This window comes from Telopea speciosissima, chromosome 5, assembly GCF_018873765.1.
Source record: "Telopea speciosissima isolate NSW1024214 ecotype Mountain lineage chromosome 5, Tspe_v1, whole genome shotgun sequence".
NCBI classification, from domain to species: Eukaryota; Viridiplantae; Streptophyta; class Magnoliopsida; order Proteales; family Proteaceae; genus Telopea; species Telopea speciosissima.
Genome location: NC_057920.1, coordinates 9,584,818 through 9,605,553, shown reverse-complemented (window position 1 = coordinate 9,605,553; position 20,736 = coordinate 9,584,818). Strand labels below are relative to the sequence as shown.

Genomic DNA, 20,736 nt, shown 5'->3' with positions numbered 1-20,736 from the left:
AAATTCAAGGGAGCTGGAAGGAGAAGTTTGATGTACTTTACATTTCCAGGTCGCCGGAAGCCAGAAATGGCGAGTTTCAGCTCAGCAGCAAGAATGGTGATCACCTCGGAGGTGTAGAAGCTGTTAGGGCTTCTCCTTTTGGTAGCAATCTTGCTCCACAGTAGAAAGATGTGGAAGAAGAGGTTAGTTCAGAAGGAAGGAAAATTTGGTCAATAGAGGATATATTCTAACATTTTTAGTCCCAGGTTTACGGACTGGGTTTACTTATTGAATATTTTGGAAAGTAGGGGTGTCATGCATAAATATTGAAACCTCATGGGTGTTGTTGTAAATAGTTGATACCTCAGGGGAGGTACATGTAAATTTCCCTTGAAAGAAAAACCTACGTAGACTTACTAGGTCATTTGATTCCATTGATTGCTGAAAATGACAGTAAAGTTTTGAAGTCCTCTGGCTGTTTCTGAAAATGTGTTGTGTGACAGCTCCCACTTGGGAGAAAAAGATTTTAATTATTTTTGGTAAATCTATATATTTTTGTGTGGTCTTCTGTCATGATATGCTTTTGGGATAGTTAGTGGCTTCACATTGACATTCTGCTAAGAAGAATTTCTCTTTTTGTCTAACCACCACTTTTGTTTATTTCTAATTTGTCAGAATGACTGCAATGAACAGCCTGGAGAATCTAAAAGACCTGGGGCAATCATATCAAACCACGTATCTCATTTGGATATTTTATATCACATGTCTTCTTCCTTTCCCAGCTTTGTTGCTAAGGTAGGTCCAGCTGAGTCTACTTTGATCTTTCCATTTTATTTTTCCTTTCTAAATCTTTTGGCAGAGCTTTCAACCGGTTGGGCTTCAATACGGTTAAATCTGAATTCTATCTGATTCAGTCGAATTTTCTGTTTGCCAGACATGGATCTGAATGGAGACCTGTTGGACTATCAAAAAACTAGAATTGAAGTTTGCTTTCTTATGGGGCCTAACCAATCTGATCCAGTCTGATACTTTGTAGAAGAGAATAAAAAATAGTTTTTTGATAACTGGTGGCCCTTCAACCTTTTTTAGAATCTTGTTGTGCGAACTTCATTAAGAAGGGCAATCTTAGGAAATGGAACAGATACTGATCAAGTCTGTGATATTATGCTGTTGTTTTGGCTAAATATGCGCACTTACATTTTGTACTTTGCCGTATGTACTTGTGCACAGTAATCTTAATTGAATTGGATCTGATGGGTGCATAATTGATCCATTTAGTTACTGATCAGGAAACGTATATTAGTGTCTGGTCCAATTGACCTAGATCGAGGGTCTATTTGTATTTTTGTAAAGTCTTTTCTGTAAAACAAATGCTGTCTAGGTAAAATTTATTCTTATGTTTCCTATGGAGCTGGTTATTTGTTGTACGCTTTCAAGTATGACATCCTTATAGTGGATATCCAATATTTTACTGAAAGCAAATGGAGCCCAAGTATCAAGTCCCTGCTTCGCTTAAGCAGACCAGATTGGGACTCTGATTTGACCATATGAATATATGATAGCCTTTTTTGATTATGTGAGAAGTCAGATTTCGGTCCGATTTACTTAATTTCTCTGTTCTTGATAGTTGATACTGACATGTGTCTGTTTTATTTTTGTCATTCTTATCTTGGATTTCATTGCCAAAGAGATCGGTGGCTAAACTTCCTTTTATTGGTCTCATGAGGTTTGTTGCAGCACCTGTGTCCTGTGTTATTATTTTGTGGACTATTATTGTGGCATGATTTTAGTTTCTTAATTTCTTATTGAGTTTCTATTGCATATTAAATGTATGTTGCATTTTCCCTTTCTCCTGACATTTAACGTCTTATTTAACATCTATTTAACTCATTCTGTATGTGCTAGTTATGTTTCATAATATTGCTTACTAACACATATTATTTGGTGTGAAGACTCAAAACCATCATATGCTTCTTTGCTGTCATTCACTATCAGATGAAGCAATTGAATTATCTAATAAGACATAGGGGATGAAGTGTATTTCACTATTTCTTGAATTAGAACTGCTCAGCAGTCTCTACTCTTCTTTTAAAAAAAAAAAATTGTTTTTTTTTTATTATCAGCAACAACAAAATATTCTGTACCCAAAAAGTATGAAAAAGAATACCAGAGTAAATTCTTTAAACACCATGCCTGATGCAGATAAATCACAAAAAAATGGTTTATTTTAGTGGAAATAAGCTATACAAGGGGTAAAATATGGAATCCCAGCTGGAAAAGAATACCTAAGTAAATTCTTTACACACCATGCCTGATGCAGATAAATCAGAAAAAAAAAATGGTTTATTTTAGTGGAAATAAGCTTTGGGTTGGGTTACATATGTGTTGGGTCTTTAGTCCAAGGGGTTTTCATTGTAATAGGTCACTTCAGCGCATGTTGTCACAGCGTCTAGGTGATCCAAGGCGTTGGAGAGGGTCCAAAATCAAGGTGACACCAATTAGGCGACCAAGGCGCCCACCTAGGCGTCGCCTTGACAACTATGCTTCAGCAGGTCTAAAATATGGATAGGTGGAAGGAATACAGGGTTTATTGATTAGTTGAAAGAAATATCAAACACAGAAAATCAATGTTAGAGATAGAGATTTGGCTTGTCTAGAATGACAAAGGCCGTTCTTATTTGTATAGTGGATTTGGGATTACAACCGATTACAATTAAGGAATGTTAGGTAAGGCTGAGTTATAGTCCTTATCCTTGACATATCTAGTCAAAATCCCTATACTTGACCCCCTCTCAAGTTGGTGCATAGATGTCTCTCATGCCCAACTTGCATATAATAGGATGAAATATCCTATATTTAAACCCTTGGTAAAAACATCAGCTAACTGATTTTTGGAAGTGACAATTGGAATGCAAATCGAGCCTTGTTCAAGATTATCTTTGATGAAGTGTCTTATCAATCTCGATATGCTAAGTCCTATCATGCTGGACTGGATTATAAGCTATACTAATTGCTGCCTTGTTATCACAGTAGAGTCTCATCGGTTCGTCAGATGTCACCCCCAGATTTCCAAGTAACACCTTAAGCCATATAAGCTCACATACATCTTGAGCCATTGCTTGGTACTTTGCTTCTGCACTCGATCTGGAGACCACTGGTTGCTTCTTGGTCCTCCAGGTAACCAGATTTCCTCCAAGGAAGGTACAATATCCAGAAGTAGATTGTCGATCATCTATAGAGCTAGCCCAGTCTGCATCAGTAAAGGCTTCCAACTTCAGATTATCATGATTGGATAATAAAATTTCCTTTCTAGGAGCTGATTTTAAGTATCTCAGGATTCGATTTACTGCCTTAAGGTGTATAGTCTGTGGAGCATGTAGAAACCGGCTAACCACCTGCACAACATATGCTATATCTGGCCGAGTATGGGGAAGATATATAAATCTACCAATGAGCCTCTGATATCTCTCCCTATCCACTGGATCACCATCTTCACTGCTGAGTTGGTGTTTGACCTCAATAGTGGATTCAACAGGTAATCTATGTTGCGTGGTTAGGCTCTCCCCTGGTATAATTTTATAATCTGTACATAATATCCTATCGGTCCTCCTAGTTAGAAAGAATATATTTGGCGACTATTTTGCCTACTTTTGAAGGTTAATAAAGGTTCTTCTCTCTTTTCAAAGCATGTGATTACTATTGATAGATCATAAGCCATAGGATATTCTAAAATTGAAGTCCCCTCCTCATTCGTATCTCCAAAACCATAGCCTCCATGAATTCTTTCATAACCTCTACTATCTCTTCTAATATGTCCCTTTAGATCTCCCCCTATAATAATCTCTTCTCCTTGACTAATTCTTTGAATTAATCTATCCATGTGTTCCCAAAGTTGTTTCTTAGTATTTTCATCTAATCATCTTTGGGATGCATAAGCACTAATTTTATTGGTTACCTATTTTCCTAACCCAAGTTTGATGGATACTATCCTATCACCAATTCTTTTAAAATCTACAACATCATTTTGAAGTCCCCTCCTCATTCCTATCTTCAAAATTCATAACCTCTACTATCTCTTCCAGTATTTCCTTTTTGATCTCACCCTATAATAATCTGTTGTCCTTGACTAATTCCTTGAACTAATCTATCCATGTGTTCCCAAAATTGTTTCTTAGTATTTTCATCCAATCCTCTTTGGAGTACATAAGCACTAATTACATTGGTTACATCTTTTTCTAACACAAGAATGATGGATGCCAACTAACATAATTGTTGATTGTTATCACTCATCCATCAATGCTACACTTTCTTCCCAATATCCTGTCACGTGTTATTTTCTTGGCTTTGCATTTTGCTTTCCTACTTCCAAATTTTTTTGAGACATTTTTTTTCCTTTATCAACTTCTCTGGAATCTGAAAATTGTTTGAAAATATGTTGTACCATTTATTGTGACTTGAGGCTTTAAATACTTCTTTTTATTTCAGTTGGACCTTCTCATTCATCTTAAGGGATATATTTTTCTAGTTTTATCACTTGATGCATTTGTTCAGTATCTCGTTACTATGGCCTGATAGTTTTCTATTGCTTTTGTTCAACAGCAAATGCCTTGGTTGTGTCTATGTCCAGCGGGAATCAAAATCATCTGACTTTAAGGGTGTTTCAGGTGCATTAATCTTTAAAAATTACTTTTCTTTGTATGCATCATAATTTATTGGGCCATTATGTGCAGTTCTCAGACTCTTTAAGTCTCTGTACTTGCAGGTGTTGTGATTGAAAGAGTTAAGGAAGCCCATCAGAACAAAAATGCTCCAATGATGTTGCTTTTTCCAGGTTGCCATAAATTTGATTTGATTTTATTAATTGCATGCACGTAGCCTCATGATTCCCTTGGTGCATTATGTCACGCTACATGTCTGTAAGATTACTGTTCAACTCGACGAAGCTTTATACCAGCTAAATGGGTTGTCTATATGAATGTTTTTCCATTCAATTCTAAGATAATATTAGTTTTCTTCAATGTGACCACTAAGTCTTATGTAATTTCATGACATTCGTTGATTTTGGTGTAAGGGGACATATGCTGTTGAAATTCAGAGTTCTAGGTTCACCTCAATATCTTAACAGTTTAACTTAGCACATTGAATGGTCAATCAGAGTTGTAGAAAATGGTCAAGATTTTTACTTTGCAATTTGTACTTAACGAATTTTTTGTTCACCAGAAGTGGAGTAGGAAGAAAAAGAGATTCAATTCACAGCCTTGCTCTTATATAATTGTTCAATTAAATGGAATAAAGCTGAAATTGAATTTGGGAAGTGATTCTTACCTCTTCAAAAAAGAAAAAAGAATTTGGAATAAAGTTTAAGTTTCAGTAATATGGTCATAATTCGAGTTGCTTGATCTGGAACTATACAAATGAGCTAGGCTTGTGATGAGGAAATTCTAAAAGTAACATTGTGTTACCTGCCAGAGCCTTGAAAGTTTTTATGTTTGTTGAACAGAACATAATGCCATTGTGGCTGCAGGAGATGTTCTGGATCATGTATCCTGGACGTTGGCTGATGAAAATTAGCCCCAAAATTTTGAAGTAAACTGAAGAACAAATACCCAAATTAACGGGGTTTTCGAAGTGAGGGACTAAACTTAACTTTTTTTTAAGGTGCTAAAGCAGGTATCCTGGTCAACTTTTGTTTTGGTTTGATTATAATTGTGCACATAGGCTCTGTTGCAGACATGATATCATACTTGCACATTATTTTCCTCTTGTTTTTTATTAATAATATTTTCTTAGCTCGGTTATTAAAAGAAAAATTCAGGAACTCATGAGAAAACAGAAATTCTGACCTATCTTGGACAAAAATGATATCTCAAGTTCAACCTACGGTTAAATTCTCTCACCCAATACAAACTATAGACAAACCATATTTTGATCGCACTGGCTGAGAACTTATGCTGTGTGTGCATCAAGGTTTGAAATTTCGGTTTTGACCTTGGTCAAAACCTAAATATTTTGGCTTTCAACTGAAATTCGACCGAAACTTTGCATGTTTAGGCTGTCCATTTCAGTTGGTCATGTTGATGGTCAAATGGCCATATTTTGGTCCGTAACTTCAGGGAAACCCTAATTAAGCATTTCTAAATATATTGGAACCTTTAGATTGTAAAAAAGCACACCCAAAATGTTAGTTTGGTTTCGTTCCCTAGGTTGGTAGTGTACGTCGTACCCTGCTGTATACTTTCTCAAATATAGCCTATTCTACACATAATTTAGTATTAGAACTCACAAAATTCAATAAAAACAACTAAAATATGCATTAGGAATGCAGTAAAACCCATTTAATATTACACAATGTCAAAGTGTTACAAGCACAAGTGTACAGGGGTTACAACTTACAAGTAGTCAAGTACAAGTGTACAAGTGTACAACCAAGGTTAAAACACCCCTGCGAAACCATGACCAATCTATTTGACGATTGTAGATCGGATGATTTTGACTCGAGCAAAAGCGAAAGGTGAAAAGCTAAGAAAAGAACAGTTCAAGCGAAAAGGGGCTTTCTCAGGTACAAGGTGTCATGCTCCTCTGATTTATGGCTTCGCAGGGGGCCTCAGGCCCTACTTAGTTGACTGACAATGACAAAGGCTTGCAAACTAAGTAGCGCCTTTTGAATGGAATCTGCAGTAGTCTATCAGTGCATTCCTCCAACTCAATGTTTGTATCACATAGAGTTCTGGGAAGGATCGAAACCTTCGAGGAAAAAGGGTATACCCAAGTTTGAAGCTTACACAAATCTTGCTTAAATGCAGAAAATCGCTGCTATAGATGCGTTGTAGTAGTCCGCAACACTTTGTTCCACCAAGAAATGTAGGTGATTTGGCCAAAAATTTCAAATTTGGGGTGTTTTTTGTTGGAGTATTTACCTAAAAGATTAAACCAGAGCTTATATGTACTATTTTATAACGAAACCGAGTCGAAACCGAAATTTTGGTTGAAACCCGGCACTATTGAGTCGCACCTAGTTTCGTTTAAACTTTCGCGGAAATCGAAATATTTCACTAAATGTTTGTGGTTTTTGTTTACTACCGTTTCACCTAAAAGCTCGAACTGTTAGGGAAGGGCAGTGTCAATGTATACATTAACAATCCCTTGCTGGTGCAGTCCAAGATCCCATGGTCCTTGCACATGGAGCTCATGCGATTTATCTTCCGCGGCACATGACTTCCCTCCACTTTGGGTCAAACATGGCCTCAACAACATTCTTGGGAATGGGAACAGAGGACAGGGCAATAGAGAAGGCAACATCTGTTGGAGAGTTAACATCATAGGAAACAAACTTGGCTGTAGGATTAGTACAAGCTCTCTTTCCCTTTCAAATAGAAATGGGAAGATAGAACTCAGAAGGAGGGGAAGGAGCGTTACCTGACTGAGGAAGGTGGATCTCAGGATGTGGATCCAAAGAGGTCTCTTGGCAGGTCTTCTTTTCCTTTCTTTTGTAAACAAGTAACTCATCGTTACCAGCTCTGCCTGAATGATCAAGAACATCAACAACACTCACCTCCTTGTGTTTCCCAATATTAAGCATAAATAAGGAATAGGAAAAGGTGGAAGAAGGGGTGGCATCAACAGCCTTTTTACTCCCACTATTCTTCCCCTAAAGAGGGTGTTGGTGAGGAGTAAAGAAAGGTGCAAGTTCAAAGAAGGTGACATTTTGCAGAGAAGTCGCCTTCGGGAAGAGCGGAAGAGGGATGATACTTATAACCTTTGGTAGAGGGAGATATCCAAGGAAAAGGCATTTAGGGGCGTTAGGGTCAAGTTTAGCTCGAGCAGACTTATTGACATGAACATAGCAAAGTGCAAACACACCCCAATCAACTTGGGAGGAAGAGAGAAAGCTGAAGCCTAAGGAGACAAAATGTCCAAAGTGGATTTGGAACCAAGAAGCTTAGTGGGCATATAGTTGAGTAAGAAGGGCGTCAGACCAAAAGGTCTCAGGGACATGCATGCCAAATAGCAGACTCGTAATGACTTCCAATAAATGACGATTTTCCCTTTCAGCTACCCCATTCTATTGGGGTGTATCAACACAAGCAAGCTGATGGGTAATGCCATTATTAGTAAAAAAGGGTTGGGAGTCCACCATACATGTACTCCCCCCCCTTGTTAGAACGTACTATTTTAATTTTAGTGTCAAATTGAGTGCTAATCATTTGATAGAAATTCTAGATAGAATCATAGACCTTACTTTTTTGTTTCAGCAAAATGGTTCATGTAGTGCAGGAACAATCATCAACAAAAGAGACAACATAACGCGAGCAAAATAGAGAGGTAGTGGGAGCAGGTCCCTAAACATCAGTATGCACAGTATGAAAAGGAACAATGGATCTATTACCATTATAAGGATAAGAGAAACACCAATGTTTAGCAAACAAACATGTAATGTAGCTCTAAATAAGAGAAGGATCCTATTAGAGGCCAAGCAACAGGATCTCAATGGGGCTGTTGGTTCGAATGGGCCGAATAGGTAAACTCGGGCATCAAATTGATGTGGAGGTCCAAAATACAATGGTAGAAGAAACTATTGAAGAGGTCTTCACTGAAGAGAGCAAAGTAAACAAGGCTGAGGACATGGAAGATGAAATGGTGATTGAGAACACGTCACAAGAAATCATCGACATCCAAGATGTTGTTCTTAAAGAGGTCGAGCACATAGAGTTTGTTATGCCACTATGGTTCTTTGAAGAGAACGCTCCACGCCTTGAAGACTACATCCCTAAAGTCTACAAGCAACCAGAATTCTGCTTGGGAATGGTCAAAGCTGCTGCTCACATGTTGTTTCCCCCTCATCACTTCAAAATTCGAGGACGAATTTGATTAATAAAAACTCAGCTTTATGCTTGCTGCCTTTGTTGCTGCCTTTGCTCCATCGTGAGTGTGCCTTGTGAGTAATATCAAGGTTGCCTTGTGAGCAATATCAAGGTGAAGGGATTGGTGGATCTCCAATCGACTCCTTGCATCTTGTAGATCGGGAGGTCCTCTCTTAGCTTTTCTTCAATCTGCTACTGTTGGAGATCAGTGTTAATTCAAGTAAGTAGTATAATAATTCTGCAATTTCATTCCTCTTCTTAATCCTCCACTTAACCCTAATCGATTCCCATAACCCTAGCCTCACTCTAAAATCTGAACCCTAGCCTCACTCTAAAATCTGTCCAGCCTTATCCCTCCACTCGATCTCAGTTGCAGCCCAATCTATCCATCAAAACCCTAAATCCAATTCTGCCCTAAATTGCAGAATTTCGTAAATCATCCAAACCCTAACTTCTTTATACCAAAATAACCCCCTAGACCTTCCCATTAATACCCTATAAACCCTTTTCCCAAAATCCACCCCTAGACCCTAGATCGTGAAAACACTCCATTTTTACAAGGCCTCTAACCCGAAACCCTAGATTTCCAACTTCATCCAAATCAATCCAAACCTACACCAATAGACTCCTGAAAACCTGCACATCATTACCAAATAAAACCCTAGCTCGAAACCCTAACCCTAACCCTAATTCTGCCCTAATTAGCCTAAGCTGTCCCAATCAGCCAGCCTTGTTTGGTGATCCTATTACCCTGGTTCCTAGTGGGACTACTCCTACCTAGGACTACATTAACATGGGTCACACTAAAATACATGGGAAGGAGAAATGGAAGAAAACAAATGTGGCAATTGTTTTTTCATAACAACAAAAGAAGGATGGCCCAAACGTTAATGCCAATGCATGACAGAATCAACAATATTTTGTCACTATGCCCACGCGTGGAGGACTGAGTCAGTAGGCAAAAAGGATGTTCCCCGATCAAGAGGTAAAGCCCCTTTCCTCACGTCCATTGCTAATAATCCTCTTCATCTCCAAATCCTAAAAAAGATAATAAGAGGGAAAAAAAAGTGGCACAACAATTCAAGATTGGTTAAGTGACTTGTAGATAAGAGATTAGTGGCAAACTTAGGAACATAAAGAATGAAGTCGAGGGAAATAAAGTTTGATAAAAAAAAAGTCAAAAGGGAAATAAAAGAAGAAACATGGACACTACCCTTACCAGAAATAGAGGAATGAGAACGATCAGCGATCCTAACCTTATCTCTACCAGAACAGACATAATAAGAATCATAACACTGAGACATGCCAGTCATATGGTCAGTGGCTCCAGAGTCAATGACCTAAGAAGGGGCAGTGGGAGGAGCAGATGTAGAGACCTGCAAAGCTGAAGCTGAAGAGTCAGGCACTATATATGTAGAAGAAGAGCTATCCAGCTGTGATATAACCCTGCAGGATGGTGCAATATCCTCCCGTGTGAGAGAACTGTGGCCTGTCTGAAGTCCAAAATCCAGATGGATATCCCATAGGTTCAGCCTCAATTATCACAGTGTGTGTGCTCTAACTCCCCCCTCTCATGCCACCACACATACGAGGGGGATGGCCATGAAGCTCCCAACATCTATCTCTAGTATGCCCAGATTTCCCAAAATGATCATATTGGAGTCTTATCTCTGTTGTCCCTACGTGGTGGCCCTTGGCCTCTTCCTCCATCATGCCAATCTCTATAGGAACTAGAAGGGTAGAACGCTCAAGAGATGTTACAGTTTCCTCAGTTTGTAAGCAGGTACAGACCTCATTTAAGGAAGGAAGAGGAGAGTCACCCAAAATTTGTACCCGGATTGGTTTATATTCCGGATTCAGCCTATGAAGGAGGATTAGGACACACTCCTTCTCAAGTTTCGGTATACCTTTGCTTCATCCTTTGGATTGGATAGTTGGAGGTCCCTATAATGGTCATACTCCTCCCAGAAAGACCAATAACAATGTTATAATCTTCAGGAATTGTCCTATCTCCTTGTTTCATTGTGATGATCTTCTGGAGGAGTTGGTAAACCTTAACCGAGTTACCCACTTGGTCAAAGGTCTTAGAGACGCTTTTCCAAATATCCTTGGCGGTCTCCTTTCTGATAAACCTCCTACCGATCACAAGTTTCATAGAGAAGATCAACCAAGTTCTAAAAGTGGAGGTCTTGGTCTCATATTTCTGATACGCTGGATCACTTGAGTTAGGAGCCGGAATGGTACCTGTAATGTACCCTAATTTCCCCCTACTCCGCAGGGAAAGCTTCACAGAATGAGCCCAGTCCAAGTAGTTGTTATTGCCCAACTTGACAATGGAAATCTGGGTGTTGGGATGCACAAAAGCAATATGAGTACGATGGGAACCACTTGAACCACTAGCCGAAGCTTCCATAGGTTTGCTAACTCCTGATGACATAATACAAGAGTTGGTTTAGTATCCAAACCAAGCGGGGAGTACAAACCCTACCCAAATCTTCAAGGTGTAACATCATCCAAGGTTCGGTATTTCGTTTCTGTTCTGTTATTCCCAGGCTAACATTTAGAGGGGGGTGGGTGAATTAGTGTATTTAAAATTTCTTCCCAGGCTGAAATACTAACTTTTCACACCATTATCTATTGATGGCAATATCTTGCTTTCACTCTTGGAACTATCAAGGCACACCAACAATACTCATTGCACAACCCTCATTTGCACACACAAAGGCACTATCTCACACATAGCTTACCAACACATGATGTTGGGCTGTTCGAAATTTCGAACTAGGACATCATCTCATTATAACTCTAGCGGTCCAAACAAAAAAGCTTACCAACACAAGGCATCCGGAAGCATCACACACCATTTCAATATCAAAAAGAGGGAAAAAACAGAGTTGGTGATACCACTTGAACCAAGAAAAATTGAGATGTGCTTCAACAGATCTTTTTTTCACTAACCAAGACCATGTGGGGGTTGTTTGGGGCCCTTGTGTGATCCAAATAGATCCTATCTCAGCTCCAACAACAGCCGGGTGAGAGAGAAGGAAAAACTCAAAGAAAGAGTTGGCGGAAATCTGTAGGAAGCTAGTCTTTGTCGATTTGGGATCCAAATATCTGTTTCTTCACATGAGACCTCCTCTTGGTGTTTCTATGATCTTCATCCAAGCTCATCTCATGATTTCTTCAAAATTTTCACATAGTAGCCTCTTCCTTGGAACCCTTTGTAACCTAGGGTTCCAAAGAGAGGAAACGGATGCGGAGAACTTGTAGTACAACTCTCAAACCAAAATAGTGGATGCTGTTACCAAGTTGAAATCTAAAGGGCAAGAGAACAAGAGCGAGAAGGTGAGAGTAGAGGGTTGTGAAGAAGAAGAGAAGAGATGGCGGTAGAATTGTGTAGGAGAGTATTGGTCTACTCTCTCCTATATTGATTCACTTAGCCAATAATAAAAGGGTAATTACATACCTATCCCTCATGCTAATGTAAGGTAGCTAAGAGAGGTAGAAAGGTAAGAAAGTAAAAGAACAATACAACATAATATATCCCAGTACCCAAAGTATCCTTATTACATGAACTCTAACATTTTTTATGCAAAGACGTGCCCTCTATTTTTTAATATGCTCAATTAAGCATCAAGAAACCATCCATACATATAAATTTCCTTAATCAGAATGGTGATGTGGGGCCTTTCTTAAACTCTCTTTGGAAACTCCCACTCACATATGGTTAGAGGAAGAGTTGTAGACCATTACTTCTCTGATTGTGTAACACGCTTTCCTAATTAGTGGTCATATTTTCCTCATTTTGCCTTTTATTTATTGCAGAGGGCACAACTACTAATGGAGACTTCCTCCTTCGATTCAAGACAGGTGCATTCTTGTCGAAATCCCCTGTGCTTCCTGTGATCCTAAGATATCCTTACAAGAGATGTAGTCCAGCCTGGGATTCCATATCTGGGGTGAGTAGCCATCGAGCTATTTGTACTTACATTACTTTTAACATTATTCATTGATGCATGTAATTAATCTAATCAATTTGTTCCATTGGTTGCATCTACAAATGATTTTCGTGCTTTTGCATATATATATTTTCTATCTTTTCTTTTAGTTGTCATGGAATATTACGGTGAATCCAGAGCTGCAATTTATTGACCTGGACTTTCCGATAGTGAGCACTGCATTGTGTGAGCTTTAATATTTGAATATTAATTTATAGGAAAATTCTTGTTTATTGCTTTAGTCAAGATGAGTAACTTTTACTGTCCTATCAATGTTCTGATCAAATAAGGAAGAAAGTTATGATTTTGTTTGTTTTAAAAAAGAAAGAGGAAGACTGTAGGAGTGACTATACTCCTAGTCCTAGTGTGTTAAACTGTTCAGATTAAAAGGCTAGCCATCTGATCCTAACCATTGGATTTTGGGCAGATAAAGCTAAGCTGTTCATACAAGATAAGACCCAAAATAGACCTACATGAACGAAATACCTAAACTATCCATTTTCCTGTATTATTTGTCAATTACGGAGGGTGAGGCTATGTATTAAAATTCGTATTTGTTGGTGCTGAGACCACGATTCTAAGAATCGGGATTGGATCGCCGATTCCAGTCAAATCGGATCAGAATCGGCTGGATCCAATTCCTGCTTCAAAAAATCGGGCTTTTTCCAGTGTTCAGGTTGATTCCACTGATTCTGGCCGATTCTGGTTCTGCCAGAATCGGAATCGGTGGAGGCCAATTTGGTTGCCGATTCCACTTCCTTGAATAATGGCTGAGATGCATTTGCTCAAGATGTGCTAAAATATATTAGGGAGAAAAGTTCTCTGTGGGGGAGTGTGCCGCCTACGCCCAAACACAGTTGGGGGGGGGGTGAAATGACAGCCCTGCCAGCTGTGAAAGGCGGATATCCCGCCCCTCAAGCTGCTTCTGCGTCGCCTTTCATTGCGCAGGGCCACACTCCCCCATAGAGAATGGTCTCCCATATATTAAATATGAATTTCTTCATGCTTGGATAATTTATGTGCTATATCGCCTTCAAAGTAAAACTACCACAAAAGTGGAATCTGCATTTACGGGCGGTTTCTCTACACCAGCGCCCCAAGTTATGCCATGTGGCAGATTGGATAAGGCTGGGATTTTATAGACAGGTAGGCTTGCAAGTCTCCTACTCATAGTTCGAGAACTCGCGAGATCTCGCTGAGTTTCTCGGTTTTTCGAAATCCCGAGACGAGATGGGGGTCGAGTCATAAAAGTACAATATCTCTCCGAGATCTCTTTGAGATCTCGGATCTCGGTCGAGATCTCTCCGAGATCTCGGTTTGACATAGGAAAATGCCCATCTAGGTCCTTTATATGAGTGCCAGATCTCGAGATCTTGCTGGAAAATCCTGGTATAAAGACACCTATCTATGCCAAGAACCAAGACAGACAAGACAGACACTTATTTATGCCTAATATCATTTAAGTAAATGTTTATGTATTTGTATTTCATTTACTTAAGATATTATTCATAAATAAGCAAATACCCCCTTATTTGAAGGAGTTATGTACCGGTCAAACTTAATTCGGTGTTGACGAATGCTGTCAAAATCGCTCTGAATGAAAATAGTTTTTTGGACATCAAAATAAATGAATATTTTACCGCACTTTTGGTTTTTAGCAATGTTTTACCATAATAAGATTTATGGAATTTTTAGATTTGAGAAAAACCCCAACATTAGAAAGTTGAAAATTGCACCTACCGCCGAAAATCCAGTTTTTGTTCTTGAACTGGGGGGTTGACTTTTTTTCCTTTTGGAATTTTATTTTTTAACTATTTTTATTGGATTCAAATAGGGGGTATTTGCTTATTTATGAATAATATCATAAGTAAATGAAATACAAATACAAAAACATTTACTTAAATGATATTAGGCATAAATAAGTGTGTTTATCCTATGTCTGTCCTGCTTTCCCACTAAGTGAAACTCCTTTTTAGACTTTGTTTTTGCAAAATCTAATAGTGCCATTGTGTTTAAATGGCCTAAAATAGGCTGAATACCAAGTTTCAGACCCAAACTAGGTCTAAACCCACCGAGATGAGGCTTCGAGTCGAGAAAAAAAAAAGTGCACCAAATGATATTAGGCATAAATAAGTGTGTTTGTCCTGTGTCTGTCCTGCTTTCCCACTAAGTGAAACTCCTATTTGGACTTTGTTTTTGCAAAATCTGATAGTGCCATTGTGTTTAAATGGCCTAAAATAGGCTGAATATCAAGTTTCAGACCCAAACTAGGTCTAAAACCCACCGAGATGAGGCTTCGAGTTGAGAAAAAAAAAAGTGCACCAACTTGGCGAGATCTCGCCGAGATCTTGACTCGACTCGGTTTTTCAAGGGTCCGAGTTGGCATCGAGACCCGAGTTGTCGAACTTTGCTCCTACTCACATGTCAAGGTTCAACTTAAGTGGGTTTTCCAAGTGGCAAAATAAAGCATTGAAAAATTCAGGATTACCTTGAAAAAAAGTTCAAGGTATAGAGAAGGTACAAGGATGTGTACATCGGAGGGTATATGATTGAATTTGAGTATAAAAGTTGATGTGTGTTCAATTCACATCAAAACCTAGATATCTATATGGTTGAAATTTCCATGTCACTTTTTGAATGGAAAAATTTTTGGTGCAGTTGTAGAGGATCTCTACACCTGCTGGTGTATTGAAACTTTAAATTCTAAGGTGAAAATAAATCTGAAAATTGGATAAAATTTATTTCTTTCGCTCTTCATACATTGTTATGGCATATTGTTAATATATTATCACATGCTATGTCATTACTAATTAGTACCTCTTGGAATGGTATTCACTGCGGTATCCTTTCAATACCAATGTGTGCCATATGTTATGATATGGCAGTGTTTCGAAGTGTGTGGTTTTGAGTGCTTTGTCTCGACCACATGATAAGCTCAATATTTGTTTTTATTGTTTTTTTACCAGTGAATAAATTTATTGTAAATAAGTAGGGTTGAGGGTTTGAGGGGTCCCCTAACACAAGAAAGCTCTAGAGGCCAAAAACAAAATAGGCAAAGAAACATATCTAATTAAGCCGGCACCATACATGATTCTTACACAACATGAATGATCATGGAAAATTGCAGAACTGAACCTCTTCTCCCCTTCCCTAGGCAGGGGAAAAAGGAATCTAAAATAGAAGACCATATAAATAGGAAGGACTGTACATGCTTAAGTTTATTTCTCATTTCTAAGGCAGATAATTTATGGTTGACAGTTCTGTGATTCTTCTCTTTCCAAATGCTCCAAAGACTTCACTAGTGTGCATCCTCTAAAGATTATACTGTGATGCAATGTTGTCCACCTGTTTGTGAGGACTAACAGCTCTCTCAGGAAGATACAAATCCTGTACAACAGAAAGAGTCTGACCATAGCTATCAAGAGAACAAGCAATGAATGAGCACATGATAGATCTTGTCTCAGGCAACAATATGAATTTAGATCTCTAATCCACTCCTTCCAAAAGGAAATTGAACTTTGTTTGCTCAATTGCTTGGCAACAGAGACCATTGAGAAGAGAAACATAAAGAGGGCAGGAATCTGGCTGGACTTGTCTTTTCCTTCTAAAGACAAGTGCCGCTAAGTACCTAACCTCCTTCTATATATTCAAAAGTACCTGTCCAGATTTTCATATCCCATAGCTTCCCCTAGGGGAACCTGACCCAATGTCAGATCATAAAATTGTCATTTATCAATAACTAGAACTCCACCCACCATAAAGACAAATCTATTATTTAGATTAATCCTTGACCATAAAATAGCTTCAAAACACTAGAGAATGCATCTTAGAATGGGATGCCCCACAAAGTACCTGGTTTCATGTATGTACTGGAATGGACAGTTTCTTGGGTCATACTCTCATTTAAAATCTACATCACTCTAGGTGCAAAAACTTTGTAGAATTTGCCAAAAATATTTTGACATTGATTAAGAAAGGGAGATATGAGATCCTTTTCCCATGCCAGGCTGGAACATTTGCAGATCCTGAACTATTCATAGGGGGAGCACCATTTATTTGAGTGGAAAATGAAGCCATCAAATAACTTTTCCGCCAATGCCACCACTTAACATCAGACCTTATCTTTTTAATTACACGATCAATGAAATCCAAGGTAAACTGGTCCTAAGCCTTTCCCATATCCATCTTGCAGACATACAATGAAATTATGGGAGAGGGTTATTGAAGCCCACCTAAGAAGAGAAACTACTATCTTGGAGAACCAATTTGGTTTTATGCTAGGTGGATCCACGACGGAAGCTATTTACTTACTTAGGAGGCTAATGGAAAGATTTAGAGTTTGCAAGAAGGATCTCCATATGGTCTTTATTGACCTAGAAAAGCCTATGGCAGAGTCCCTAGAGAGTTAATATGGCATGTACTAGAGAAGAAAAGGGTGTAGAGTAAGTATTCAAATATAATTAAAGACGTGTATGGGGGCGTGGTGACCAAGGTTTTAAGTATCTTAACGTATCCGCCGATACTAACGGATACGTATCTTATTTTTAGGGTATCGATACGATGCAACACCGATACAATACTTAAAAAGTATCAACTATATAGGGTCGATACGTGACCCGATATGGTTAATACTCTCCGATACGATACGATACGTCTCTTAAAATCATCTTTACGATGCGATACCCGATACTCCTAATTACGATTGGATTACATCAAGGATCAACTCTAAGCCCTTATTTGTTTGCACTTATCATGGATTTAACTAGGAACATGCAAGATGAGGTTCCATGGTGTATGGTTTTTGCTGGATGAGACAAAAGCGGGGGATTAACACTAAGTTGGAGTTATGGAGATCAACCTTGGAATCAAGAGGTTTTAAGTTTAGTAGAATGATGACAGAGTATATGGTGTGTAGCTTTAGCTACACTAAGACGAATAATGAAATGGTGAATATTGAGGAGAGAGAGATATCGCAAAATGATTATTTTAGATATCTGGGGTCAACGATAAATAAAGAAGGTAATATATAGAGGATGATGTTTCACAGAGAATTAAGTGGGATGGATGAAGTGGAGAGATGTGTCTGGAGTATTGTGTAATCGTTGTATTCCTTTAAAACTCAAAGAAAAATTCTACAGGACAGCCGTACGACCGGCTATGATGTACAGGGCAGATTGTTGGGCCATTAAAAAGTGTCATATGGATAAAATAAGTGTAGCAGAGATCAGGATCTTGAGATGGATGTGCGGCAAAGTTAGGAAGGATAAAGTATGGAATGACCATAATAGAGCTGATTTGGGAGTTGCCCCAATATATGATAAGCTCAGGGAGAGTCGTTTGGGGTGGCATGGTCATGTTCAAAGGAGGCCTTGGGAGTTGGGATACACTAGTTCGGAGAAGTGATCTGATTCAGATCGAAGGAACTAAAAGAGCTAGGGGCAGGCCTAAAATGACTCTAGGAGAAGTTGTAAGGAAAGACATGTATAGTCTAAGTCTTATCTCAAGTATGACCTCGAATAGAGCAGATTGGAGGGCAAGGATCCATATAGCCGACCCCATTTAGGTAGGATATTGCTGAGTTGTTGTGGAGGTTTGTTGGTGCTCTTGGCAATGTTGTCAGTGTTGGCAACAAGGATTTGGCAGTGGTGTGGTTGTGAAGACAGTATTCAGTTGGTCAATAGGGTATCTATTGGAATAATATATATATTCACTTGGGAGGACCGAAAACGCATCTCTGGAGCCCTAGAGAAGAAGGAAATCGAGGAGAAGTCGTCTTCTACCATTTTGGCGCGGTTCGAGAGCAGAGGCCCAAAGGAAATCGACTGAAAACTTCGGTTTGGTTCTTGGTGATGGATTCGAGTGCTTGATTCGTTCTATTGAAGATCTCATAGCATTCGGTTGGGGTTGGGGGGTTGCCTTTGAGAAGGTAAACGTGATCACAAACCATTGCTTCTCTGTTCTAGGTTTATTTCTTTATTTTTGAATGTATTGGGTAGAACCTAGAGTGCAATCTGTTATGGGTTGGGTTTGTGATTGAATCTATTTATTGGGTTGATTGATTGTAAGGCTGAGGCCATTCTTGTATTGGGATTGAGGTCCTTGCCCTTACTGAGGTGAGAGGTTGAAGCATGGTAAGGGGTATCCTGGCCGTAGGGGCGGCTAATTGTATTGGAGTTGAGTATTGGGCATACACGAAACCTGAGGGGTATTGCTCTGTGGACATAGTCTTCACACACTGTGAGGTGAACCACGTATATCCTGTCTCGTTGCCTATTGTTATTTGTTGGAGACTAATCCCTGTTTTGCAGAGTGGGTTTACAGTCTTTGTAGACCTGGCCACATTCTGGTGGTGCGAAGTGAGACTGTAAGCGACTGTGTTGTTTGCAAAAAGCGTCAAAATTTAAGGGAACTGATTCACCCCCCTCTCAGTTCAATCCGGTATTCACAAGGTTGTTGTGTTCCTTTCTTTTTTACTTCTATTATTTATACTTTGTCTTTGCACGAATCCATGTAGCCAACCCCATTTAATTGGGATAAGGCTTAGTTGTTGTTGTAGACAATACCAAGAATTAAATCTTTATCTTTGAATCAAAGCAACTGAATCCCGTCGCACTGGAGGGATTAAACCCAGGGGCTACGTCTTTGTGGTAAACTTCAGCAAGGGTGTTGTAAGAACGTTTTTATGGTCCGAGTCTAGAATGGAATCTGGAAGAGCTCAGAGGCTGGAACCACACTCAAACTAGGATCTGAATTGAAGTTGCGAAGGAGAAATCAGAAAACTGGACAAATTCAGAAATTAATGCAATTTAGAAGAAAAATCAGTTATTGTGGTATTTACCAAACAGTCTACTGATTCAGAAATTAGAAGGAAGAGAGATGGGAACAGGGATTTAATAATTTGAACTGTAACTCTTTAAAAACCAAATTAACCAAACTGTAACTTGGTCAAAGGAGTCACTCAGGATCCCAGGCACCCGGGCTTGTTGAATAGTCTACATCATGAAAATAGTATTCCATTTGGAACTTGAATGGTGCGGCAGTTCTGTTATAGAGAAAAAGCAGAAACAGAGTATGGATTTAATTCTGTAACTTCAGATTTATAAAACTAAAAATCGATCTTAGAATTCCAGAGATATCAATAACAGAATCTTTTAGTATCAAATCTTGAAAGAAACATAACTAGGATGAAGAAGATAAGAAAAATGAAACTTGACTGAAAAACAGAGGATCCACCCAGCCTTAGAAGCAAGGGAGATACAAGGGAAGAAGATGAGAATCAGAGTAGAGAAATAAAGGGAGGATCTGACCTGAGATGGAGTATGATTAAGAAGAAACCAAAGCAGGGAGAGGGATGTAGCAGCCAAACCAGCATAGATGGTCTCCAACACGGTGCAACTGGCAGTCATAATTTATTTTTTGGGGGGTGGGTTGAGATGTGTGTGTGTGGTGGGGTGTAGGTACATATATCTACACACATCTATTTGCTAAACAAAAACTGAACTTGGACTCCCTATTACAATTTGAAACAATAATTTCAAACTCAATTTGAACTTCTACCGCCAGCTCTCTCAACAGTCCTATTCTAACTCAAAAACTTAATGCTTGTCGATCACTAAAAACTTCAACTTAGCTTGAATTATAATATTAACCCCCAAACTTTACTAAACTCCTAGTGTATTCCTATTGGAACCGATGGCCAATTATAGGCATAGTTCTTCTTGGCCCAGGCTTCTAAACTGGGTTTTGTTTGTCCAGCCAAGCTAGCATATTGTTAAGGCGAAGGCGTTTCTTGGGTCCAAGACTAACACACCTTGTTTGATGCAAGAAAGGCGACCGCCTTGGATGCCTAGGTGTTGCCTTGTGGCCTTGTGGTCTATAGGAGTCTTGGACCTCTATTG

At 39.0% G+C, this 20,736-nt stretch overlaps 1 protein-coding gene across 3 annotated transcripts in view; it reads left to right on the top strand.

The window, feature by feature from the left end:
• LOC122661749 (lysophospholipid acyltransferase LPEAT1-like) overlaps positions 1-20,736 on the top strand; it is a 33,306-nt gene that overhangs the window by 4,272 nt on the left and 8,298 nt on the right. For 2 of the 3 annotated variants that reach the window (XM_043857251.1, XM_043857250.1), the window contains exons 2-6: positions 655-774; positions 1,668-1,705; positions 4,579-4,643; positions 4,742-4,810; positions 12,666-12,799. In XM_043857251.1, coding sequence (XP_043713186.1) covers positions 655-774; positions 1,668-1,705; positions 4,579-4,643; positions 4,742-4,810; positions 12,666-12,799 — 426 coding nt within the window. The remainder of the gene's footprint in view (positions 1-654; positions 775-1,667; positions 1,706-4,578; positions 4,644-4,741; positions 4,811-12,665; positions 12,800-20,736) is intronic. The other variant, XM_043857252.1, reaches the window with a different exon arrangement.